The 27533-nt window shown below is 45.5% G+C and overlaps 1 protein-coding gene across 1 annotated transcript; it reads right to left on the bottom strand.

Moving 5' to 3' along the window:
- Positions 1-3158: 3158 nt before the first annotated feature.
- LOC139239131 (cytochrome P450 2C3-like) lies at positions 3159-27330 on the bottom strand. The gene is made up of 10 exons (XM_070867682.1): positions 27312-27330; positions 26962-27213; positions 24408-24570; positions 22400-22549; positions 18703-18863; positions 11362-11538; positions 10387-10528; positions 9398-9585; positions 8106-8247; positions 3159-3554 (listed from the first exon to the last, which is right to left on the bottom strand). Exons 2-10 carry the CDS (start codon positions 27142-27144, stop codon positions 3373-3375), a joined length of 1488 nt encoding a protein of 495 aa, XP_070723783.1. The 5' UTR covers positions 27145-27213; positions 27312-27330; the 3' UTR covers positions 3159-3372.
- Positions 27331-27533: the final 203 nt, after the last annotated feature.

Here is a 27533-nt window from a genome sequence, read left to right as displayed (position 1 = left end):
TGGGCAACGCCATGATTTTATGCTGCTATCAATTCTTTAGGCGTAAACAGTGAATTTCGCGTCTGTGGTGCTAAAAATTTCTCTCGTGCGGTGACAATGCCTCAAAAATTGTGGTACCAAATTTCGACCCCTTAGCATTTTAGGTTGTTGACCTTTCATTAGAACTGTCAGAAATTGGAGATGTAACAAGTTTTAAGTAAGTACAATGGCAGAGAAAGAGTGGAGGGAAGGAAAAAAACAAAAGGGAAGGCCTATGATAGGGTGGAAGGCAGGAGTGATTAAATGAGAAAATGGATGATGGTGCAAGGCAAAAGGGGGTGATAACAAATGAAACAAAAGATGGATCTGGGGGAGCTGTAAATGGCGACAGCATAATCATTACCAGGTGGTTATGATTTGCAATTGTTGAACACACTGTTGAGTCTGGAAGGCTGCAAAGTGCCAAATCAAAAGATGAAGTGCTGTTCCTCAAGCTCCCTTTGAGCTTTATTGGAACAGTGTAGCAGGCCGAGAACAGAGAGGTCAGAGTGGGAATGGCATAGAAAATTAAATGACGCTTGCGGACTGAATGGAGATATTCAGCAAATTGATCATACATTTTGCATTTGGTCTCCCCAATTGAGAGGAGGCCACATCATGAGCATCGACTGCAGTATACTAAATTGAAAGAAGTACAAGTATATCGCTGATTCACCTGGAAGGAGTGTTTGGGCCCCTGGGTGGTGGTAAGGAAGGAGAACATTGCAGAGAGAATGGTCCCTTCAAAGTGTTGAAACAGGAGGGGAAGATGTGTTTGGTGGTGGCATTGTGGTGGTGGAGGGGATGGAAATGGCAGAACATGATTCATTGAATCTGGAGGCTGGTGGGGTGCAAGATGAGGACAGTGGGAATCCTACCATGGTGCTGGGAAGGAGAGGAAGGGAAGAAGTACGGGAGATGTGCAAATACAGCCGATGGAAATGAGAGAATCATACTTTGCATCGGTCTTCACTCTTGAAGATGATGCTCGACTATTAGAATCAAATGATTTTAATAATAAAATTAGTAATATTAAATTAACTGAACATATTGTTTTAGATAGAATTAAGAACTTGAAAATAAATAGAGCAGCCAGGCCAGATATTATCGATCCAATCCTCAGGGAGCAGTAACATTAGTTGTGCGAGTCCTTAACCCGTATTTTTAATAGCTCACTGTACTCTGGGATGGTTCCTATAGACTGGAAGGAAGCTTGATCAGGCCTCACTTCGAATACTGTGCCCAGTTTTGGTTTCCTCGCATAGTGGGTAATAGCAAGGCATTGGAAAGGGTGCAGAGGAAGGTATAAAGAATCTTCGTTACCATGATAGGCTAAAAGAGTTGGGACTCTACACTTTAGAGAATCATACGGCTGGATTTTCCGGGGGGGAGGGTCAGCGGGCGCGATCGGTGGCGGGTCGGGTAGAAAAGTGGGAAGAGGACCTCCCTGTGTGTTGTGACTCCCTCCTTAAGCATATGGAGGGAGTCATGAGAGAGCCTGGGTGCAGCCCTGCACCTTTGTGCAGTGCTTGTCAGTGTTTGCAGCACCTCCATGCTGTAGAACACTGACAGCACAAATATCAAAATAAATTTGAACATGGTCCGTTTAAGGAAATTGGCTGATGACATAGACTTAGAAAATGGGTGCAGGAATAGGCCATTCGGCCCTTCGAACCTGCACCACCATTCAATAAGATCATGGCTGATCATTCAGCTCAGTACCCCTTTCCTGCTTTCTCACCATACCTCTTGATACCTTTAGCCGTAAGGGCTATATCTAACTCCCTCTTGAATATATCCAATAAACTGGCATCAACAACTCTCTGCGGTAGGGAATTCCACAGGTTAACAACTCTCTGAGTGAAGAAGTTTCTCCTCATCTCAGTCCTAAATGGCTTACCTCTTATCCTTAGACTATGTCCCCTGGTTCTGGACTTCCCCAACATCGGTAACATTCTTCCTGCATCTAACCTGTCCAGTCCCGTAAGAATTTTATATGTTTCCCCTCATCATCAAAAGGCGTCACCAGATCCACTTCCTCTAATTGGCCGGCAAACACGCTGGGCGGGCTTAACAAGCCCAATCTAGGGAAATTTATTTCAAAGGCCGGGAGAGAAACAGCAGTTGGGCCAGTAAAATGGCGGCCATAGACTGTGTGAACTGATTCAGGTTTATAAGATGATGAAGGGAAAAGATTGCGTTCCAATTAAGTAGGTAAGACAACGGGTCCCAATTTTAGGTTCTGTAAGGCCAGATCTAGATTAGATGTCAGGAGGGGTTCTTTTCCCAGAGAAGAATGGACCTCTGGAACTGACTGCCATCTCATGCGGTGGACGCCGATTCGCTTAATTCCTTCAAGCGAGAACTCGACCTGTTTCTGTTGGGGCTTACAAAAACTCGGTCCTTCAGGGGAATTCGGGGCCGGAACTGTTATCAGGATTGAGCCCATGCCATACCTGCCCTGGCAGCACTTGATGCTCTTTCTGGGTGACCAAAAGGAAAGCCTTACCCTCATTTTGAGTACAAATTTCATTAAAAAAGATAAAGAATTGTGGTTTTCAAAATGGAATTGGATAAGTACCTGAAGGAAAAAAGTTTGGCAGTGCTGCAGGGAAAAGGCGGGAGAGTGGGACGAGCTGAAGTGCTCTTGCAAAGAGCCGGCATGGCCTCATTCTGTGCTGTAACCATTTTTTGATTCTATGATATTCTAACTCCTATGCTAATCCAGTGGAGGATCGAACGTACAGCACAAAATTTCGGGACCTTTTGAAAACCATTTTACAAAGCTGGCTCGGGCATTTCCCCGTGTACTGCTGAACAGGTGACTCAGAGGATGTAGGACCACTTTGGTGGGGAGTCAGTGTAAATTGATGAAAATTAGACTCGTGGGTCAGCAGGACGTACGTGCAAGATAGGCTGTGGGTCGTGGAGTTTTGGACTAGTTAGCGTTTATGGAAAGTGGAGCATGAGATGCTCGTGAGTAGGGTATTAGAAAAATTAAAACAGGAGGTGAAAAACTGTGGATTTAAGATTTCAGCGGTGCTGTGAGCAAAATACAGGAGAATAAAACAAATTGAAGAGGAATCTCATAAAATATAGTCAGTAACGAAACCAATGAAGGCAAGTACAGTGTACGGATGGATTCCTCAAACATTTATTATACAGGCTGTTTAAAAACAATATTCATTGATACAAGGTACAGATCCTGGGTTCTGAAGTTTAGGCTGCATTTAGAATGAGTAAATTTGAAATACACAATTCCTGTGATTTTAAAGACTCGTTTAGAAATCTTAGATAAAGGAACAAAATAAGTTCTATCACCTGCCATAATTCACAATTGACGTTGAAGTTGATTTAGCGAGAAATAGCACAGAACTTGTACACATGGGGTACAACCAGAATCCCACTCATAACTGCTGTCGTGTCAATATCCTTGCGATCAATAACCGGGTTGAAGACAAAGTTCTGGAGCAGAGTGGTCAAAAAAAGGAAGAGTTCCATCCGAGCCAAGGACTCTCCCAGACACGCTCTCTTCCCTGAAAAAACAGAGAGGTTATTGAGCAAAAAGCTCTAGAATCCCCGATCTTTTATCTCTGCATCTCGATGAGTACACAACCCAGACTGATGGAATGAAAATCTTATAGGCTAGAAATTCAGTTTTTGGCTATCGTTTTTTTCCCGTTATTTTATGGAGAAAATACCACTAAAAACTATGCCATTTTATAAAGGTAAAATTGGCTCAAAAAAAATGCGCCCAATCGTAAAAATCAGCGTTGCACGAGGATTCGCGGTGCAAACCGCAGAGCTCGCCAACTTTAGCCCGAGTCCTATCACCGCCAAAAATCAGAAAATGTTCACTGTACACAAATCTTCTGGAATTTTTTGAGGATGTAACTAGTAGAGTGGACAAGAGAGAACCAGTGGATGTGGTGTATTTGGACTTTCAAAAGGCTTTTGACCAGGTCCCACACAAGAGATTGGTGTGCAAAGTCAAAGCACATGGTATTGGGAGTAATATACTGACGTGGATAGAGAACTGGTTGGCAGACAGGAATCAGAGAGTCGGGATAAACGGGTCCTTTTCAGAATGGCAGGCAGTGACTAGTGGAGTGCCGCAGGGCTCAGTGCTGGGACCCCAGCTATTTACAATATACATCAATGATTTGGATGAAGGAATTGAGTGTAATATCTCCAAGTTTGCAGATGACACTAAACTGGGTGGCGGTGTGAGCTGTGAGGGGGACGCTAAGAGGCTGCAGGGTGACTTAGACAGGTTAGGTGAATGGGCAAATGCATGGCAGATGCAGTATAATGTGGATAAATGTGAGGTTATCCACTTTGAGGGCAAAAACGCGAAGACAGAATATTATCTGAGTGGCGGCAGATTAGGAAAAGGGGAGGTGCAACGAGACCTGGGTGTCATGATTCATCAGTCACTGAAAGATGGCATACAGATACAGCAGGCGGTGAAGAAAGCATATGGTATGTTGGCCTTCATAGCTAGGGGATTTGAGTATAGGAGCAGGGAGGTCTTACTGCAGTTGGTACAGGGCCTTGGTGAGGCCTCACCTGGAATATTGTGTTCAGTTTTGGTCTCCTAATCTGAGGAAGGACGTTCTTGCTATTGAGGAAGTGCAGCGAAGGTTCACCAGACTGATTCCCGGGATGGCAGGACTGACATATGAGGAGAGACTGGATCAACTGGGCCTTTATACACTGGAGTTTAGAAGGATGAGAGGGGATCTCAATGAAACAAATAAGATTCTGACGGGACTGGACAGGTTAGATGCGGGTAGAATGTTCCCGATGTTGGGCAAGTCCAGAACCAGGGGACACAGTCTTAGGATAAGGGGTAGGCCATTTAGGACTGAGATGAGGAGAAACTTCTTCACACAGAGAGTTGTTAACCTGTGGAATTCCCTGCCGCACAGAGTTGTTGATGCCAGTTCATTGGATATATTCAAGAGTGAGTTAGATATGGCCCTTACGGCTAGGGGGAATCAAGGGGTATGGAGAAAAAGCAGGAAAGGGGTACTGAGGGAATGATCAGCCATGATCTTATTGAATGGTCTACTCCTGCACCTATTTTCTATGTCTATGTTCCACTTAACTAATAAATTGCTGAAAAAGAATTTAAAAATAAAAACTTCAACTTGCCCTTTTTGTAGGTCTTCATACCTATCACTGTTTCTGGGGCCTAAGGCAGGCTTTTCTCGGGCATTTTTTTTTCACCCTGAGTATGGGTTCGCCAAACGGCCAATTTTCAGCAGTGTGGTTTTTTTTGGCGTTGTATGTCGTCAATCTGCTTTTCGGCGATATTTCAAAACTGTCATTCGTTAACTTTGGCCAATTTAGGTGAGTACCTTTTACCGGAAAAAAAAGGCAAAATATCGCCGAAAAAACGTGCGCAAGGCTGGCCAATTTCTCCCTCTGTCACCTAAAACAATCTTGAGTGAGTTTCAGCAGTGTAGCGAAATTGCTGGTGGGCATAAGATCATAGCATAATATCAGCCATAACTGTATTGATTAGCAATTTTATTGAGAAAGACTCAAAAATGTGTTCACTTCAGTTTGATTAATAAAATAGATGGTGTTCTTTCATCCTCACTGAAATTGGTCAATTGATTTAAATTGCTAATGGTTGCAACATAAATAGTATAAATTTCTATTATGTGAATAAGCTATTTGTGTGTCCCTTAGAAAGGGAGACATTTGAATATGCTACATTATAACGAGTATGATACATGAATGCAAAAGCTATTGAATTCACCAAGCTACTATCCAGGAATTTGTTGTTAAACACAAAGTCTATTGTATTTCTTTTGAAACAATTCCGAAGAATATTTGACCATTACAGACTTTTCTCAATGTATGTGTGTTTACAGATTGCACTGGTTGTAGTTACCAGACATTTGTGCTTCGTTTCTCTATTTAATTGTCAAGTCGTTGGCTGTTTCAGCTATAAACCTGAGCTCAGTTTGATATCTGTCATTCTGAAGAGAGTTGTATTGTGTCAGCCATAGCTCAGGGGGTAGCACTCTTGCCTCTGAGTCAGAAGGTTGCAGGTTCACAGTTCCACTCCAAAGACTTGAGCACAAAATCTAGTGCAGTACTGAGGGAGTGCTGCACTGTTGGAGCTGCCGTCTTTTGAACGAGACGTTAAATCTACGCCTCTTATGCCCTCTTAGGTGGATGTGAAAGATTCCATGTCGCTTTTGAAGAGCAGGGAAGTTTATCCTGGTTTCCGTCAACCAACATCAGTAAAAAAATTATCTTGTCATTATCACATTGCTGTTTGTGGGAGCTTGCTGCGTGAATGAGTGGAGAGTGGAGAGCACCAGTTCCCACTGTCACAGGACAGAGAGTGGAGAGCACCAGTTCCAACTGTCACAGGACAGAGAGTGGAGAGCACCAGTTCCAACTGTCACAGGACAGAGAGTGGAGAGCACAAGTTCAAACTGTTACAGGACGGGAGAGTGGAGAGCACCAGTTCCCACTGTCACAGGACGGGAGAGTGGAGAGCACCAGTTCCCACTGTCACAGGACAGAGAGTGGAGAGCACCAGTTCCCACTGTCACAGGACGGGAGAGTGGAGAGCACCAGTTCCCACTGTCACAGCACAGAGAGTGGAGAGCACCAGTTCAAAGTGTCACAGGACAGAGAGTGGAGAGCACCAGTTCAAAGTGTCACAGGACGGGAAAGTGGAGAGCACCAGTTCCCACTGTCACAGGACAGAGAGAGGAGAGCACCAGTTCCCACTGTCACAGGAACATCCAGTCGTGCCCCCGGTAACTGCCCCCAAAGGAAGTGGAGTGTGTGAAATTGCACTCCGCTTCCATTGAGGGGGGGGTAAGGCCAATTCTGCGGCGGGACAGGACTTCCACGCTGGGGGCTAAAATTCCCGGCCCCAGAAGGTTACCGCCCCCAAGATGGGAGCCTGTGCGGGGAGGCAGAGGGAAGTTGAGGGGAGACGGGGGCGGGGGATGGAGGGGAGAGTGGTGGAGGTGGGGGGGCGGAGAAACCCAGGGCGGGGGACAGGAGGGGCCACATTGCAGCGGAGGTCTGGGGGGGGGGGGGCGAAGTGTGTTGGAGAGGTGGGCCTGGGGGCTCTGTGCCTCGGTGCAGGGAGTGTTCAGAGTGGGGTGGACGGGTTGACTGCGCAGATGGCGGTTGGTGGATGTGGTGTGGTTGGCGTCGCGGGGGCGTGGCTCCGGGGTGGCTGGGGGCTCGACATCCGGGGGTGTTCGGCATTTGGGAAGGATTCTGACAGGATGGGGCGGGTTGGGTGCGGGGGAGTGTTCCCAGTGTTGGGTGGGTCCGGAGCCGAGGGAGGGGGGGGGGCACGCTCTTGAGATTGGGGGTAGGCTGTTTGGGGCTGGGATTGGGAGAGAATTCTTCACTCAGGGAGTTGTTGGCCTGTGGGGTTCCCTGTCGTGGAGAGTTGTTGATGCCAGTTCATTGGATGTGTTCGGGAGGGAGTTGGATGTGGTCCTTGCGGCTCGGGGGGTGTGGTTGGCGGGGGTGCTGGGGTGGGTGATTAGCCATGATCTTGTTGAATGGCGGTGCAGGCTCGAATGGCCTACTCCTGCACCTATTTTCTATGTTTCTATGAATTGCTGGCCATTTTTCTGCATTACAACACTTCAAAAAGTACTTAATTGGCTGTAAAGTGCTTTGAGGTTGTGATAGGCGCTATGTAAATGCCAGTCTTTCTTTCTAGTGCAAGCATATATTTAGTTCAGTAAGCAGGTGAGTACATGGATTACTTGTTGATCCACAGGTCACACAACTCTGTAAACACAGATTAATGAAAAGGTGCAGCTTGCGGATTGAAGAGGATCAGGTCCACTTCTGGGTTATTGAAATGTTACAAGGGAGAAATATTCTCCAAACATTTGGGATTGTAATTGAGATCCCCGCTTAGTCTGAATTGGAAATGGGAATATCACAATGGTATAATTGAGGTGCTGTTTTGAAGTTGGGGTTAAGACATGTGGCAGAATAGAGGGAAGTTTATTCTGGATTCGGCCATGCTCTGGGTGATCTGGTAGAAAGAGAAAAAAGTAACAAAAGGGAGGAGTCTGTACCTGCAGAAAATGCCATGAAACTTTCACTTTTTTTGAAGCATCCGTTTTCATCAAGGAAATGATTTGGATTAAATGAGTCTGGAGTCTCCCACTGGCTGTCAGCTTTCAAAACAGAGGAAAGTACGGGAACCACAAATGTACCCTAAAAACAGAATTATTACAAGTTCAGACAAGGAAACGAGCAGAATTTACATCAGCAACACAGAAACTGGAGTGGGCATTCCAACATAGTATCATAATGAGGGAGTCAGATGACATTATAAATCCTGAGAGAGATGTCCATTGGTGATTTGTGCATGTCTGATGTGGTATTGGTCCATAGAGACCAGAAGGTCCCAGATTTGATTCCTGATCTGGACTGCGTTATCTGATCTCCATGGAGTAGTAATGGAGATGCTACATTGGACCTCAGCATTGCTGGCTAATGAAGGAAAAGAAACATCAGCCACAATTCCCATTCCAGATCACTATCCAGTATAATCTATTGTAGAGTGAGCTTGTGGATGTTGTATGAGGACCAGATCAGCCTTGGTTGTGATGCCATTCACAGTGAAATAGCTTGCATCTTTCACACATGAAGAATGCCCACTCTTGTGAGGTACTCAACAAGAAGGAGTACCTTCAGAAGGCAGGTGAAGAAATTAGATAGAATCATTAAAAATACCTTGAGTATGTCATCTGAAACCTGTTATATTTCAAACCTGTCTGACTATGTTGTAGTTATTTACTTTCTTTTCTGAAACAATTCACAACAAGCACCTTAATTTTTGTACCCTGGTGGATATGATGCCACTATTGACTTCATGTTGTCACTGGGGCGTTCCAACACCTTCCCAGATTCTTGCCACTTTATGCAAAATATTTTAGAACGGTTAGACATGTGTATTTCACTTAGTTGGTCACATCTTTCAGTCAGAAGGAGTTGATTCAAGCTCTATTACAGAGCACGGATGAATCCATGTCTAGACTGACATCTGAGTGTGCTACTGAGGATGAGAATTTAAACCAGGCAAATATCTCTGTTCCTTTGGTTTAGGCCGACATGAAAGATCCTGTACTGTTCAAACGGGAGCAGGGACTTCTCCTGGTGTCCTCGTCAATATTCCTCCTTCAACACCAAACACCAAAAATCTCATTGTGTGTTTTGTGGGGCAATGCTGGTGCAGAATGGCTGCCACATTTGCCTCAATAACAGTAGTCACGCAATTTCAAAAGTAATTTCTTATGTGATGGTTTGGCATCATAAGGTGCTATACAAATGCAGCTGTCATTATAATGGGTTTGATTCTGACCTTAGGAATCAGATATCCTCTGAATTCTATATCGCTTGTCGCCATGTGTGGGAGATTCATGGGAGCAAGGTCGATGTATCGCTGAACCTCGTGTATGACAGCGTCTGTGTACGGCAGTTTTACTCGATCTTCTATAGCGGGTCTTCGACAGGATCCAATCACCTCATCGATCTCTCTATGAATTTTCTCTGAGGGAAAATAGGCAATTTAACTTTCTTTTAATGTATTTAGTTTACAAACATCTCTCAACTCGTATCTTCTGTCACACGTCACCCACTGGTCTATATTACATCATCAGACTCTCCAGTTCATACAAAGGTCTTATCCAATCACAAGAGTGTGTTCACGACCACTGGGGAGTGAGATAATATTTGAGCTGATAGCTTTTCTTTCCACATAGAAACCCTGAGAAGGACTATTGCCCATAGTTCAAGACCAATCTTGATTTTTAAAGCCTATAAGAAAGAAGTGAGCGAGGCACAGCCAGTCAGAGGACACTTTTTTCTTTGATACAGTCCAGATGTGAGAGAGCAACTGGAAGAGTCTCTGCAGACACAAGAGTAGGATACTAGTTGTACTTCAATTTTTTTTAGAAGTTAAGCATTGTTGAGAAATAAAGGAGTGTTTGGCAGGAAAGAAGAAACCGAATTTCTTGGAGGCAGCTTCAGCATTGGAGCAGTTTCCATCCGAGATCAGAGGAGATAGTGGGGCCAAGGATACCACACTGCACCTGACCTGGCTCTAAGCTGGCAGTCTCAGAAAGAGTGGGGTGGGGCGAGAAATGGTTCAGTAGGGGGACATTCTTCTGAGGCTGTGGCTGACACATTGTAGGAGCAGAGCCCACGGATCTTCACTTAACAACTAGCTGCACTCTACTCGATGTTTGTGCATTCGATGCTGACAAGAAATTGTAACTTGTTCCATTCTCCAACACTAAAGTCCCTTGTGTTGGACTGTTGGCATGCATTATTTCAAGTAATATTGCTTACCCTGAATCTGCGGATACTTTGCCAGGATTTGGATAGCCCATCGCAGCGTCGTGCTGGATGTTTCAGTTCCAGCCAGAAATAAATTCAATACCGATATCAGCAGGTTCTCGTGAATGAATTCCGAGTCGGGCTTGTGTTTCTCCTGAAACAAAACAAATCCAGTGTCCTTTCAAAACATTAAGACTTTACATTGGTCACTTTTTTAGTTTTCTCAAACTCAAGTAGTGCATATGTTCATTGCATTTTTTGGCTGCTCATATATTAATGTCAGTGGAGTGTTTATGACATCAGTTCTCAAAACATGGGTCATGTTTAGCTGATAGTAACCTCTGTGTAAGCCTGTCGGATTCAGCAGATCACTATCCAGGAAAACCCATAATAATAATATTTATTTATATAGCGCCTTTAACATAGTAAAACGTCCCAAGGCGCTTCACAACAATTTTACAACACGTTAGATATTGACCATTGAGTGAAAGAGAGAAAAAACGTGAGAAGGAAGTGTAAAAAGAGGTTAAAGGCTCGTGTCCGAAAAAAACCAACAAAAACATTCCCAATAAATAACTCACACCACCATTACATAAATCGCAAAAAAAAACAATCACACTTACCTGAGGTCGACATTACTTACCTCACTGTGGCTGCTACAACTCGGTCCACCCACTTTTGCAGGTAGTCCCATCAGGACGCTCCACGGAGCACTATGGATTGGACAGCAGCCAAATATCAAGCCAGTGTTGCAAACGGGCATTGCACACCGGCTCGGTAATGCTACTGTCAAAACCGGCACCAAAGTCCCGGCGGGGCGCTGGAAGATGGCTATCCGCCTGGAAGTGCTTACCGCCACAATTGCTGGTCCTCCGGGGCGCTAACAGGCAGCGGAAGACCGAAAATCCAGCACTCAGTAACCTTTAGGGGAGAGGAGTTACGAAAATTCAAAATGTATGAATGTAAGAAGAAAAATGTTCCCAGTACCTCATCCATCTTGATGAGGAAGCTGTCGATATAATCCCTGGCTAAATCTTTCTGCAAACTTTCTTTGTGGCTTCGAATACGTTCATTCAGAAAAATATTTAAATCTGCTATATTTTGGATGATTTTTTTGTGAGGTCCAGGCATAAAATCCATGATCTTCGGGAAGTTATTGTACATCTGCAAAGCAAATAATATTTTAATTAATACTATTGCTTCTGGCTACCTGGTGTCAAAAGCTTTGAGTGGAGCAGATATCCTAAATGGGACATTGTATGAAAAACAGTTTCACCTCCTGGTCTGGTGTTGAGAACATAAGAAATAGGAGCAGGAGTAGGCCGTACAGCCCCTCGAGCCTGCTCTGCCATTCAATAAGATCATGGCTGATCTGATCTTGGCCTCAACTGCATTAGCTGAGGAATTGAGAATGGAACTGAACACTGCAATAACCAGCGAATATCCCCACTTCTGACCTTATGATGTATGGAAGGTGGTTGATGAAGCAGCTGAAGATGGTTGAACCTAAAATACAGCCCTGAGGAACTTCTGCAGCGATGTCCTGGGGCTGAGATGACCACAACCATCTTCCTTTGTGCTAGGTATGACTCCAGCAATGCCTTGCTGTCAAGGGCATTCACTCTTGCCGCACCTCTGAAATTTAGCTCCTTTGTCCATGGTTGGGCCAAGGCTGTGACGGGATGTGGAACCGAGTGGTTATGACGGAACCCAGTTGAGCATCGGTGAGCAGGTTATTGGTGAGTAAGTGCAGATTGATAGCATTGTCGACCACACCTTCCATCACTTTCCTGACAATTAATTGGCCTCATTGGATTTGTTCTGATTTTTGTGGACAGGACATACCTGGGCAATTTTCCACATTGTTGGCTAGATGCAAGTGTTGTAGCTGTACTGGAACAGCTTGGCTACAGGCGCGGCTAGTTCTGGATCACAAGTTTTTAGCACTACATCCGGGATGTTGTCGGGGCCCATAGCCGTTGATATTTCCAGTGCGCTCAGCCGTGGAGTGAAGGAATTGGCTGAAGACTGGTATCTGTGATGGTGGGGATCTCCGGAGGAGGCCGAGATAGACCACCCACTCGTCACCTCTGGCTGAAGATGGTTGCATACTTTTGCACTCACATACTGGGCTCCACCATCATTGAGGATTCAAAGGTAGCTAATGTAACCCCGCTATTCAAAAAAGGGCGGAGAGAGAAACAGGAAACTACAGGCCAGTTAGCCTGACCTCGGTTATTGGGAAAATGCTAGAATCCATTATTAAGGAAGTGGTAACAGGGCATTTAGAAAATCATATTGGCCCTGAAATTCCGTTTTGGCCTTCCCGCGGGCATTTTAGAGAAAAAATACGCACCTACCCTAAGCTGCTGTCCACGTTTGAATTTCCGATGCTGAGGCCTCTCCTGACTGCCAGTCACAGCGCGTGCACGTCAACGCGTGCGCAGGCCTGCAGCTGGAGTCACATGGCTCTGGGCAGTCAATCAGATAAAGTATCATAGTAATAGGAGTTCCGCAGGGTCCTAAACTCCTATTACTATGATTATGATAGAGCCCAAAACACAGCCCCAAACACCCAAAACACTAATAAAAAATAGAAAATAATTACACTACATTCATTTAAATTAAAGTTATTAATGCCTTAAAATAAATAATTTCCCGATTTTTTAAAAGGCTTTTTTAAATAAACTTACCATTGTGGGGAGGATTTTTAATGATAAAATATGTTTTAATAACTTTATTTTTATATGTTTTTGTGGGGTTTTTTCAGGCGCAAGATTTTTGAGGACATTTGTAAGCGTAAATATCAGAAATTTCCACTTGCAAATGTCCTCGCTCCTGAGATGCGGCCATCTGTCAAGCCAGAAACGTGACAGATCGGAAATGCCGTTTTCCAGCGCATGCGCATTGCGCGCTGGAAACCGACATTTCCGATGCCTTCCCGGGTCCGTAGGAATTCCGTACAGACCGGAGGCCGGAATTGTTGACCCAATATAATTAGGCAGAGTCAACATGGTTTTATGAAAGGGAAAGTGCGTTTGACAAATTTATTTGAGTTTTTTTAAGGCTGTAACCAGCAGGGTAGATAAAGGGGAGCCAGTGGATGTAGTATATTTGGATTTCCAAAAGGCATTCAATAAGGTGCCACATAAAAAGTTGTTACACAAGATAAGGGCTCATGGGATTGGAGGTAATGTATCAGAAAGTATAGAGAATTGGTTAATGGGCAGAAAGCAGAGTTGGGATAAACAGATTATTTTCAGATTAGTAGGCTGTAACTAGTGGGGTGCCGCAAGGATCAGTGCTTGGGCCTCAGCTATTTACAATCTATATTAATGACTTGGGTGAGGGAATAGAGTGTAGTCCAAGTTTTCTGATGATACAAAGTTAGGTGGGAAAGTAACTGTGAGCAGGACACAAAGGGATATAGACAGGTTAAGTGAGTGGGCAATAAGGTGGCAGATGGAATATAATGTGAGATTATTCACTTTGGTGGGAAGGATAGAAAAACAATATTTTTTAAATGGTGAGAAACTATTAAATAGTGTCCAGAGAGATTTAGATGTCCTCGTACAGGAAACTCAGAGTTAACATGCAGGTACAGCAAGCAATTAGAAAGGCAAATTGCATGTTGGCCTTTGTTTCTATGGGGTTAGAGTTCAAGAGGAAGTCTTGCTACAATTATACAGGGCTTTGGTGAGACCAAACCTGGAGTACTGTGTACAGTTTTGGACTTCTTATCTAAGGAAGGAGGCAGTTCAACAAAGGTTTACTGACTAATCCTTCACTCAACGCATTCAGCCCAGCAGGCTGAGCGGCCCCCGGCCTGTGAGGACCATCGGAGCAGGCCGGGGAACGGAAGGAGCAGTGTGGTGGTGCACCACTCCAGGGAGCAGCACGTGTTGGAGCAGGAGAGCAGCGGCAGTGAAAGTGACATCACCAAGATCCAGGTCGGTGATTGGAGCGTGGGCAGATACAGCAGGAGCGGCGAGGTCGGGGCGAAGAAGCAGTGAAAGACTGTAGAGGGACGTGATTGGGGCACAGGAGAGGCATGAGTTTGGGGCCCAGGAAAGGTGAAGGCCCAGTGGCAGCATGGGCCAGCCCACACTGCGATATATGTGCGCACTAGGTCCATGCAGCAGAGCTCCAGTCGTCTTGGTTAATCCTTGCTACTGGACCAAGACCTAGCTCTGTCAAGCCTGTGTGGTGGCTGGTGTGCAACGGCCACCACACGTTTAAAAAAAATCCACGCACAGGCATCTTCCACTCTTCAAGATTTAGTTCTTGACATGGAAGCAATTCATCCTCGATTCGAGGGACTACCTATGGTGATGATGACCAGACTAATCCCTGGGATGAGAGGGTTGTCCTATGAGGAGAAATTGAGTAGATTAGGCCTATACTCTTTGGAATTTAGATCTTACTGAATCATATAAGATTTCAAGGGGGATTGACAGGATAGATGCTGAGAGATTGTTTCCCATGGCTGGAGAGACCAGAACTAGAGACTATAGTCTCAGGATAAAGAGTCGGCCTTTTAAGACTGAGACAAGGAGGAACCTCTTCACTCAGGGTTGTGAATCTTTGAAATTGTCTACCCTAAAGGGCTGTAGATGCTCAGTCGTTGAGTATATTCAAGGTTGAGATGGATAGATTTTTGGACCCTAGGAGAATCAAGGGATATGGGGATCGGGCTGGAAAGTGGTGTTGAGGTTGTAGATCTGCCATGATCTTATTGAATGGCAGAGCAGGCTCAAGGGTCCGTACAGCCTACTCCTGCTCCTAATTCTTATGTTCTTAGGATGGTAATGTTCATGGAGCCACCTCCTCCCATTAGTTGTTTAATGGCCACCACCATTCACATCTGGATGTGGCAGAAGTGCACTGCTTTGATCTGATCCGTTAGTTGTAGGATCGCTTAGCTCTGTCTAAAGCATGCTGCTTCTACTGTGTTGTAGCTTCACCAGGTTGGCCCCTCATTTTTAGGTGTGCCTGGTGCTGCTCCTGGCACGCTCTTCCACATTCTTCATTGAACAAGGGTTGGTCCCCTGGCCTCATGGAAATGATGGAGTGAGGGATATGAGTTACAGATTCTGCTGTTCAATGGAGGAATACCGATTCATAGAAAATAGGTGCAGGAGTAGGCCATTCGGCCCTTCGAACCTGCACCACCATTCAATAAGATCATGGCTGATCATTCACCTCAGTACCCCTTTCCTGCTTTCTCTCCATACCCCTTGATCCCTTTAGCCGTATGGGCTATATCTAACTCTCTCTTGAATATATCCAATGAACTGGCATCAACAACTCCACAGGTTAACAACTCTCTGAGTGAAGAAGTTTCTCCTTATCTCAGTCCTAAATGGCTTACCCCTTATCCTTAGACTGTGTCCCCTGGTTCTGGACTTCCCCAACATCGGAAATATTCTTTCTGCATCTAACCTGTTCAGTCCCGTCAGAATTTTAGATGTTTCTATGAGATCCCCTCTCATCCTTCTAAACTCCAGTGAATACAGGCCCACTCGATCCAATCTCTCCTCATATGTCAGTCCAGCCATCCCGGGAAACAGTCTGGTGAACCTTCGCTGCACTCCCTCAATAGCAAGAACATCCTTCCTCAGATTAGGAGACCAAAACTGAACACAATATTCCAGGTGAGGCCTCACCAAGGCCCTGTACAACTGCAGTAAGATCTCCCTGCTCCTATACTCAAATCCCCTAGCTATGAAGGCCAACATACCATTTGTCTTCTTCGCTGCCTGCTGTACTTGCATGCCAACTTTCAATGACTGATATACCATGACACTCAGGTCTCGTTGCACCTCCCCTTTTCCTAATCTGCCACCATTCAGATAATATTCTGCCTTCGTGTTTTTGCCCCCAAAGTGGATAACCTCACATTTATCCACATTTACTGCATCTGCCATGCATTTGCCCACTCACCTAACCTGTCCAAGTCACCCTGCAGCCTCTTAGCGTCCTCCTCACAGCTCACACCGCCACCCAGTTTAGTGTCATCTGCAAACTTGGAGATATTACACTCAATTCCTTCATCTAAATCATTAATGTATACTGTAAATAGCTGGAGTCCCAGCACTGAGCCCTGCGGCACCCCACTAGTCACTGCCTGCCATTCTGAACAGGACCCGTTTAGCCCGACTCTCTGCTTCCTGTCTGCCAACCAGTTCTCTATCCACGTCAGTACATGACCCCTAATACCATGCGCTTTAATTTTGCACACCAATCTCTTGTGTGGGACCTTGTCAAAAGCCTTTTGAAAGTCCAAATACACCACATCCACTGGTTCTCCCTTGTCCACTCTACTAGTTACATCCTCAAAAAATTCCAGAAGATTTGTCAAGCATGATTTCCCTTTCATAAATCCATGCTGACTTGGACCGATCCTGTCACTACTTTCCAAATGCGCTGCTATTTCATTTTTAATAATTGATTCCAACATTTTCCCCACTACTGATGTCAAGCTAACCGGTCTATAATTACATGTTTTCTCTCGCCCTCCTTTTTTAAAAAGTGGTGTTACATTAGTTACCCTCCAATCCATAGGGACTGATCCAGAGTCGATAGACTGTTGGAAAGTGATTACAAATGCATCCAATATTTCTAGGGCCACTTCCTTAAGTATTCTGGGATGCAGACTATCAGGCCCCGGGGATTTATCGGCCTTCAATCCCATCAATTTCCCTAACACAATTTCCCGCCTAATAAGGATATCCTTCAGTTCCTCCTTCTCACTAGACCCTCGGTCTCCTAGTACTTCCAGAAGGCTATTTGTGTCTTCCTTCGTGAAGACAGAACCAAAGTATTTGTTCAACTGGTCTGCCATTTCTTTGTTCCCCATTATAAATTCACCTGAATCTGACTGCAAGGGATCTATGTTTGTGTTCACTAATCTTTTCCTCTTCACATATCTATAGAAGCTTTTGCAGTCAGTTTTTATGTTCCCGGCAAGCTTCCTCTCATACTCTATTTTCCCCCTCCTAATTAAACTCTTTGACCTCCTCTGCTGAATTTGAAATTTTTCCCAGTCCTCAGGTTTGCTGGTTTTTCTGGCCAATTTATATGCCTCTTCCTTGGATTTAAAACTATCCTTTATTTCCCTTGTTAGCCACGGTTGAGCCACCTTCCCCATTTTATTTTTACTCCAAACAGGGATGAACAATTGTTGAAGCTCATCTATGTGATCCTTAAATGTTTGCCATTGCCTATCCATCGTCAACCCTTTAAGTATCATTTGCCAGTCTATTCTAGCCAATTCACGCCTCATACCATCGAAGTTACCTTTACTTAAGTTCAGGACCCTAGTCTCTGAATTAACTGTGTCACTCTCCATCTTAATAAAGAACTCTACCATATTATGGTCACTCTTCCCCAAAGGGCCTTGCACAACAAGATTGCTAATCAGCTGAGGGAAGACTGTAGGTGGCAATCAGTAGTAGGTTTCCGTGGGCATGATGCCATTAGACCTCATGGGGTTCGGAGTCAATGTTGCCAACTTCCAGGGCCACTCCCACCTGACTGTAATCCACTGTGCCACTACCTCTGGTAGGTCTGCCCTGCGGTGGGAAAGGACATAGCCAGGGATGGTGACGGAGGTGTCTGGGGCGTTGACTGATAGCTATGATTCTCTGAGTATGTTTACGCCAGGCTGTTTCTTGACTAGTCTGTGGGACAGCTCTCCCAATTTTGGCAGCTCCCCAAATGTGAGGAGGATTTTGCAGGATCAAGTGGGCTAGGTATGCCTTTGTCACGTCCAAATCCGCTGCCTAGGTCGATGCTGGGTGGTCTGTCCAATTTTATTCTTATTGTACTTTATTGTAGTAGTTTGATACAACTGAGTGCCTTCCTAGGCAATTTCAGTGGGCAGTTACAAGTCATTTACATTGCTGCGGGTCTGGGTTCAGATATAGGCCTTAGTGAACTAGTTGGATTTTTACAACAGTTTGATAGCTTTCATAGTCACCATTACTGATAATAGCTTTTTATTCCACATTTATTTAATTATCTGAGTTCAAAATTTACAAACTGCCGCAGTGTGATTTCAGCTCACATCTCCAGATTATTAGTCCAGGCCTCTGGATAGCTAGTTCAGTAGCATAAGCACTATGCTACCATACCCAGTATATATATCCATTTATCAATGTTAAATATAATTTGCCATTCGACTCGCGGGTAAATAGTTGATCTAAATCCTTGTTCAAATCTCTCGCTTCATCGTGTCTCTGCTACTCTCACTATTTGTCCTCTGGAAATCTGGCTAGTTTACAGTTAGTTTCAGTAAGACTATGATCATAAGAGAAAAGGAAATACCTGCACCCAGGGGCTGCTTAAAATTTTGATGTTTTCAGCAATCAACTCCAGCAACGTGTGAAACTTCTTATCGTCATACTCAAACCGGTCTCCAAAGACAATGGAACAGATGATATTTGACGCTGCGCATCTCACCAGAAAATCTGGGGTAAATGGGCTCCCTGATATCATTGAACGAGAAGACCAGTTAGAAAGGTACATGGTGTTACACAAGCAACACAGAGGCAGACATTTGTTTCATAGATATTAAAAATCAGAAGTTTCTATTAAATAAACATGTCAGTTAGCTATTTGATTGTAGGGGTGTCACATTGGAGTCTGATTTTGTCCTCATCCAGTCTCCATATACATGCACTCCCAGTGGAGGGGAGGCGTAATCACTGGATATCAGTTGGGAACAAGAACTGATTCTTCTCCCCAATCCAAGAGCTAAAGCCCACTGTAGTGAGTGACACCACCACCAACACACCAGCTGAGTCCGGCCAATTCAGATGATTGAACCTGGGGCATTCCCGGATTTTATGGCTCAGTTATTCACTGCTATCAACTAGCTGAGCCGTCAGGAACTTCTGATTCACCTACGCTACACATCATGTCGATCAGAACTGACCTCCACTTCATATTGAAACTACCTGCATGATGTTGCTTCTCCCGCTCCCTTTTCTGTCTCGTTCAGTAAAGCGCTCAGACTTTCTTTATATGAGGAGTGCTTAATTAATGTAAGCTGCTGCCATTCAGACAGCCTCCAGCAGATGGTAATACAACTGCAAAGTTTAAAACATGACTTTTAACCTTTGGAATGTTGGCTGAGATCTGACTCTGCCGTTTCTTTGCTAATAGCAAAATAAATACCTGCACAGAACTCTAATTTCATTGACCAGTGCGTACCTGAACAGTTACCTTGTACAGTAGATACCTGAAGTTGCTGGAGAAATATCACCAACGATGTCTCCGCAAGATCCTACAAATCCCCTGGGAAGACAGGCACACCAACATCAGCGTCCTCACTCAGGCTAACATCCCCAGCATCGAAGCACTGACCACACTCGATCAGCTCCGCTGGGCAGGCCACATAGTCCGCATGCCAGACACGAGACACCCAAAGCAAGTGCTCTACTCGGAGCTCCTTCACGGCAAATGAGCCAAAGGTGGGCGGCGGAAACGCTACAAGGACACCCTCAAAGCCTCCCTGATAAAGTGCAACATCCCCACTGACACCTGGGAGTCCCTGGCTCAAGACCGCCCTAAGTGGAGGAAGTGCATTCGAGAGGGCGCTGAGCACCTCGAGTCTCAACGCCGAGAGGATGCAGAGATTAAGCGCAGACAGCGGAAAGAGTGAGCGGCAAACTAGTCCCACCCACCCCTTCCCTCAACGACTATCTGTCCCACCTGCGACAGGGACTATGGCTCTCGTATTGGACTGTTCAGCCACCAAAGAACTCACTTCAGGAGTGGAAGCAAGTCTTCCTCGATTCTGAGGGACTGCCTATGATGACCTGTAGTGTTTTAGCCATCATCACTCCCTAAACTGCTCATTCATCTCATCGCTGTTTGTGAGACCTTGCTGTACGTGGAAAGGCTGCTGTGTTTGACCAATGTAACAACACTGACTGCAACTTAAAACAGTTCATATAATGTACCTCGGGGCATGTGGTAAGATCCCGTATAGAACCGTGTCTTTCTTTACCTCATATTACATGCACTGTGGGTCCCACTTGTTTGGTTTTGAACTGAATGATTTGTTTTCGAGTGGGGTGTCCAGTCCACTGACTATACTTCAAAAGTACTTAATTGACTGTAAAGTGCTTTGGGATGTCCTGAGGTTCTGAAAGGTGCTATATCAACACAAGTCTTTCTTTAAATTATAAATAGATACCGCGAGGCCTAGAAATTGGAGGTGTTAGCGCTGGCTGTTAAGGCCCGTTTTGGTAAAAGAAAAGTGGCGGCCGCCTCGCTTCTGGCGGCTCCCGCAGTGGCCGGCAGGATAGCAGCGCTGTCATTGCCTTCACTACTGTAAAGTATTTTAATTAGCAGGAGCATGATGTCAGTCGGCATTTAACAGAAAATTGACGCACGCTCATCCATTACGGAGCTCACTGCTCCTCTTACTGCTCTCTCCAAAGCATGCCCATGTGTGCAGCTGTTGACGATGCGGACTGGCGGGAGAAAGTGGCGATGAGCTAGAACCCATATGGTAAACAGCTGTTGGAATAACTGTACAGTATGGAGTGACAAATGCATCCAATGAGATGCATCAAATCTCCCCACTAGTCAGTCAAACAGTATAGGAGGTAAATACATTTAAAATAAACTACTATACTACAGTTGTAGTAATCTGAGGAAAATCAAAGCTGCTTTGCCTTAAAATGTATACATTGTGGTTTCCTAATTTAGGAACTGATAAAATTAAATGCAAAGTCTGGAAGTCTGCTTTGAAAAGGCATGGCAGCATATTCTCACCAAGAGTTCTTCAAAAGTTGTAAAAAATTTAATTGAACTCTCTTCTGCACCATTTACACCAGTGAAATCCTGACCAAGAGTTCATGTTTCTCTTTTTTAACAATTTATTTCCACTGATGTCTCATGCAACGGTTTAAGGACATCTGTGCCACAGTTTTATGTTGTGTTTCCAGTACAGTCCCTCCAGATCTGAGCCTGTGCTTTAAGAGCCACTCACCCGAGAGTGAATGCCCTATGTGATATGCATCATCATCATAGACAGTCCCTCGAAACGAGGATGATTGCTTCCACGCCGAAAAGGGATGAGTTTACAGGTGTTTCAATGAAGGACCTAATATTCCAGATCCCGAACTACATCTTGAAGGGTGGAAGATGCCTGTGCGTGGATTTTTTTAACGTGTGGTGAGCTTGACAGAGCTAGGTCTTGGTCCAGTGGCAAGGATTAACCAAGATGACTGGGGACCAGCTCTGCTGCACAGACCTAGTGCTCACACATATCGCAGTGTGGGCTGGCCCGTGCTGCCCCTGGGCCCTCGCCTCTTCTGGGCCCCGCTCTCGCCTCTCCTGGGCCCCGATCACACCCTTCTACGAACTCTGATATGCAGACTAGTGCACTGTCATTGCTAGTTGCAGGATGTGCACCCCCCATCCCCCTCCCCCTCCAGCACCGTGGTGCAGCACAAACTTCCACACAGCAACCATCTGGGTGAGAGATCTGTGGAGCTATGGCAGCCAGTGAAGATGACTCCTCTCAAATGCTCTTGAACTGGACAGGGACAGTGTGCGCCTCAAATCTTTACTTATGGGGTCTTCGTAACAAGAAATTTTCTTGCGGATAAACACAAACCAGGTCCCACATCGTTAAATCACGCCCATTAACCAAACTATCAGGTAGCCTCCACACTTTGCATGCTAATGATGGCAATGCTTCAAGGTGGATGGAATTATGCGCCAAGTCTGCTTATGCTAAATAAATCAATCTGGTTCTGTGTCATAAGAAGTAACTGTGCTAGATTACCTGAGCGATGTTTCAAATCAAATCCCCATCGAGGGCAAAAATAATCTCAGAACTGAAGCCATGATGTCAACCCTTACCTTGTAACCATTCCACACTGCTATCCCTTCCTAATCATCCCTAGCAATGATCGCTCTCCCATCCCCAGTTTGCAACTTGGAATAAGGAGGCAACTCTACTTTTAATCATTGAAAATAATCCTCTTATGCTTTAGTCAGAAACCTTTTTTATTCCTGATGGCTGTAACCAGGAACTGTGCTTCTTCCTGGATCCGCTCTTCAATGCACTTTTTCCCCATTCCAAAATTCCTCAAGGTGCTGAGAGAGAATCTCCGAAGCTGTTTCCATCTCTCCCCACTACTGAAGGCAATTCCTGCAAGAGACATTAACATGAGTGGAAATTACCTGGAATTTTCAAGTGGCTGAGAACAAAATGTGCTGAATATTTTTCAATTTCCTTTCTCCCTTTTTCCACAGCTGCCGAGAGCCTAAGAGTACCTCACCCAAATGGGCATTCTTCCAGGTGGGAGTTGGTGCTCCAGTTGGCCTCAGAATTCCTGAGGTAGGGAGGGGATATATCAGCCACAGTTCCTGCTCCTGGTCCAGGGTCTCTTAATGGAAGGTGTCCACAAGTGAGTGTCTGTTGAGGACAGGATTGTACTTGGCTGTGTTTTCCCTCAGTCAAATGACCTGTCAACAGTCACCATCAGGGTTCACGTATGAGGAATGGCCACTTGGGTAAGATGGGTCCAGTAGCTGAGTGGTTATGATATTGGACAAACAACCCAACAGCTGTGAAGTCAAATCTCACCATAACAGCTTGTGAAACAGTGAATCTCGCTTGTCTTCTGTGTTTATACAGTATTGTTGTGGTGATCCAGGCTGGAGAACAGTTCCATGGGTGGGAAGGGTCTTCTGATACCTCATCCAAGTGGCCATTCTTCACATGTGAGTCTGGACAATGTACTGGCGGACATTGTAGCTTCTTTTTTTAACCAAAACTCCCTCCAGTTTCCTCCTCCTACCTCCTGAAACCGTTGACTGTGGCATGGTTCAAAGGATGTATCTGTGCCATTCTTCATACGTAAGCTTTGACAATGAGTATGGTTAGGCTCTTCACCAGAAGTACATGACAGGTGTGCCTGGTCCTATACCGCATTCGACCTCCACACACAAATAATTCTAACATTAAACAAGAGCGGATGTCCACCCTCCCTTACCCAATGGTCTTGAGGCCAGTTGTTTACCCTGTATTTGTTCCCAGTTTCAGCTTAGCTCAGTGGTAACAGTCTGGCTTCTGAGTCAGAAGTTTGCGGGTTCAAGGCCCACTTCAAGACTTAACCTAGCCTGACACTTCAGTGCAGTATTGAGGGAATTCTATGTTGTCAAAAGTGTGTCTTGCGGATGAGATGTTAAACCAAGATTCCATTTGCTGGCTCGGGTATATATTATTTTAAAGAAGAGCAGAGAGTTTAGAGTCAGTGACACTAAAAATTGGACGTGACAGCTTGGCTCAGTTGGTAACACACTTGTTTCTGGATCAGAAGACTGTGGGTTCAATTCCCACTGTAGGATTTGAGCACATAGTCTAGACTGACACTTTAGTGCAGTACAGAGGGAGTACTCTCCTTTGGGTCAGATGTTAAATCCAGACCCATCTGCCTGTAAAAGATCCCATTGAATTGTTCGAAGAGGAGCAGGTAAGAATACTTATCCTTTAACCAACACCACCAAAAACTGTTCTTAACCAATTATTTATCTTATTGCTCATTGGCTGTCTCATTTGCTTACATAACAGCAGTGACTCTAGTTCCAAAGTACAGTACTTCTTTGTTTATAAAGAGCTTTGGAATGTCATGAGAATGGAAAAGGTGCTTTGTAAATGGAAGTTCTATATTTCTATGACTTGCTGAAAGCAGAGGGTTTAATGACCTCTGTTCCTCACTTTTTAAAATTAGAAACAAGGGAGGATAGAATTAGGTTTATCACTGGAAGAATGAGGAAACAGTTAGAAGAAACGTATTTAAAAAGGAATGCTATACAAGCATATGGGGAAAGGGCAGGAAAGTGGGATTGGAGTAGGTAGCTCCAGTTGAAGATCGAACATCGGCATAAGCTCAATGGACCAAACGGCCTCCTCCTGTGCTGTACATTCTGATTCTAAATGTTAACATTTCATGAGCACAAGAGTATTGTCAGTAATTTGAACAGAGAGTGAAAAGATTTCTCACCGTAGCCGTTTGATATTTTTTTGAGGATCGGGAAGAGATACCTGCCGCTGAAGTCATGCCCTCGCTCGATCAACGCTTCCTTCACAATCTCAAAGCCACACATCACCACTGCAGGGTAGCCACTGAACCAGAAGGTGAATATGGGGCCATACTGCTCGCTCAGCTGTGGAGACGCAATAGATAAGTAACAACTTGTTAAAAAAAGGCACCACACTCTGTATTGACACTACTATGTCAGCCAATGAGTTGGAAGCGGGGCAAGACTTATATCAAATAGTCTATTTATTCAGAAAACAGCCAGCTTTTTAATTGTGGGGCATGCTCACAGTTAAACCTCTTTCTAGTGTCGCCCGACATCCGGACACACGCTTTTTTCCAGCCTGTGGTCCTGAATAACGATCAGTAGCAAGAACCCTGAGCAACCTTTCCTTTTCTTTCCCCCCATTTCATCCCATCAGTCCAGGCTGGATTTGAAATGAAGGGTGAAAGGTTATTTCACCAAAAACTTGTCTAGGGGGGAGAAATTGGCCTGGTTAGCGCCTGCGGGGGCGGTAACGGGGCGCTGAGGGGTTACCGACCAAGCGAGGCGAATTCACCAACGCCCGCGAACTTCCCTAGCGGTTTTGCGCTGGCGCTAATACCTACCGCCTCGCTCTCTTGCAGCCGGTAGAGCACGACGTCATCAGGTGTGCAGCGCCCCGTTACTGCCAAGGATGTGATATTCGCTCCCGCCCTCTGCTGCATCGCCGGGTATCAACAACGGCAGCTGCATTAGGCGTTGTCACCGCGGCTGGCTGCTTGGGGAGCGATATTTAAAGGCAGTGGTGGTCAGGTAGGGCAAACATTATTCCTTGCACCAGTCTGGTGCCTTCTGATTGCTTTTGACCGCTGATTTCTGTGCAATTCCTCAGCTCTCCATTCTCTTAGAGTGCTTGGGGCCGTAATGCAAGTCGCGCAGTAACCCTGCAGAGAGAGCAATAAGGATGTTTCAACCCATCAATGGCCCTTCCCTTTAAGCGAGGGAAGGTGCCTCTAATGCCGGCAGCACTGCACTGAACATTGTTCAGTGTTCTGCCGCTACCTCCCCTCTCACACACTTTATCGTTTTAAGGGTAGTGGTAGCGCTTGATTTAGTGCTCCCGGGAGCAGAAAATAATTTTTGCGATAATTCACAAGTTATTGGTGCCGAAATTCAGGCCCGCCAGAAACCTGGCGCACTTACCGTTTTTTAAGTGTTTTCACCACCAGGTAGGATGAGGTCGACTCTTGATCGCTGTTCAGCTCTTTGTCCTTTTTTTTTTGAAGCGGCAAGGAAGTCGGTCATAATGGGGCAGAAGTGCGGCGATAATTGCTGTTAAGGGGCGGAAGTGGAGGCGGGACGAATTCTCCGCCGCTGTCAGTCAGCAGCGGAGCGGTGATGATGTCATTGCGTCACCGCGTCTCTCCGCTTAACTTAAAGGGGAGAGAAGTGCCGATTATTTAGGATCAGCCACTGGGCCACCAGGGAGGGTTTCGGCCGGGCCAGCATCCAAGAGTGGGTGTCAGGCTGCCTGATGGCGTCCCGTCCAAACCCGGGGGCACGATAGTCCGTCCGACATGGAAGTCGGCCGGCAAAAGAAATAAAATGGCGGCCGCGGCAGTGGGCCCTTGCCTTTAATGGCCGCCGCGCAGCCAGGGCTCACAGACACAATACAAGGTGCACCGACAGAAAAAGCTGTCAGGGCACCGCTCGGCGGGCAGTAGATTTCTCGGCCTGAATTGCGACGGAGGTGCAGGATCCTGGCAGTGCGCGCACTGATGACGTACCTATGGCCACTCAGCAGCTGCGGGGCGGAAGCAGGGACCGCCAGAAACCCCCCCCCCCCTGATGAATTTGGCTGGCGGCGGCCATTCGACCGGAAATTGGCGGCCAGTCGATTCTGCCACCTGGCTGCTGCATTCCAGTGTTACCGGCCTTACCGGGACCCTGAATTTCGGCCCCATCGTTTCAAACGGGTCCCTAACCAATTTCTAGCCCTAGATTTTGTGTTGAAAAGTTTTGCCACTTTGTCATTGTGATCCTACACCTCATGACTCTTAGTAAAAAATATTTGCACGGCTGAGTGAATACGCAGTCTGTGAAACTGGGCCATAAAGACCCAGAAAGGTCCAAGGTTCGACCCTGGGACTGTGTTGGTCAGCTGATCTCAGTTAGGATAGTGCTAGTGACCCCACCATTGCCCTCAATATCTCCAGAATCAAGTAGGAAATCAAATCAGCCAGCCTCCTATTCCTGAGCACTAGTCAGTAACCCTGGCTGAAAAAGTGAGCATGTTTGAACATTGGTTAAAGAAAATATTGTGTTTGGCTGTGACTATCCCTTAAGAGATCACCAACACTCACTAATCCAGCCTAACAGGTTGAGAATGGTCTCTCGGGTGAAGCACCCAGGGGTGGCTGGCCTCTGGGCACTTGTACCCCAGGATAAGTCAAAGGGGAAGGAGGGGAAAACATTTGAAAGGAAAAAAATACATTTAAACGAGTTTGTTAATTAAAGAAACAGAATTCTCCTTACCTTGATGAGAGATTTGTGAGGTGCTTTTAAATCCAGTTGGAACAAGTTGCCAATAATTGGGAGGGCAGGAGGACCTGGGGGAAGCCTGCCTTTCTGCGGCCGTTTGCTTTTAAGGGACCACACAACGAGCAGAATACTTAGTAAAACAAGAAGCAAGGTTGTTCCTGGATCATTTAAGTTCATGGTGAACGCAGAGAGATTCCAGTAGGAGCAATAGCAGCTGCAATCTGTTCCCGGTACTCAGAGCACTGTCTGCTGGGGAGGAATAAAGAAAAGAACTTAATGATTAAAGCCGAATTCAGTCAACTTCATAAACAGCAAAGCCAGGAACTACAAAAATAAAGGCCCACCAGAACAGCAAGCTTGCCTTCACTGCATGTAAATGAAAGGAATTAAAGACTTACGCAATAAAGCAGTTTGTTCCATGACACTAGCCAATGATTGCTAAAGAGAGTTGTTCTTCAGACTATATACACAGTTCAGAAATATGTCCGGGGAGGTCTGAGGCATTTCCTGAGCTATCCAGTAGGGGTGTGTGCTTTGTTTTGTTTTGTTTCGGAGAGTGTGAATAT

The sequence above is a fragment of the Pristiophorus japonicus genome, chromosome 26, assembly GCF_044704955.1.
Source record: "Pristiophorus japonicus isolate sPriJap1 chromosome 26, sPriJap1.hap1, whole genome shotgun sequence".
In the NCBI taxonomy this organism is placed as follows: Eukaryota; Metazoa; Chordata; class Chondrichthyes; family Pristiophoridae; genus Pristiophorus; species Pristiophorus japonicus.
The sequence above is the reverse complement of the archived record's forward strand: the minus strand, read 5'-3'. Positions and strand labels throughout refer to the sequence as shown.

What these genes read in the sequence shown, in the direction of transcription:
- LOC139239131 (XM_070867682.1), bottom strand. Translation starts at nt 27,144, where the DNA reads ATGAACTTAAATGATCCAGGAACAACCTTGCTTCTTGTTTTACTAAGT. An exon ending in CTCACAAATCTCTCATCAAG is followed by an intron (nt 24,571 to 26,961) that starts GTAAGGAGAATT and finishes GCGTCTCCACAG; the next exon opens with CTGAGCGAGCAGTATGGCCC. An exon ending in TCCTCATCAAGATGGATGAG is followed by an intron (nt 10,529 to 11,361) that starts GTACTGGGAACA and finishes GTTTTGTTTCAG; the next exon opens with GAGAAACACAAGCCCGACTC.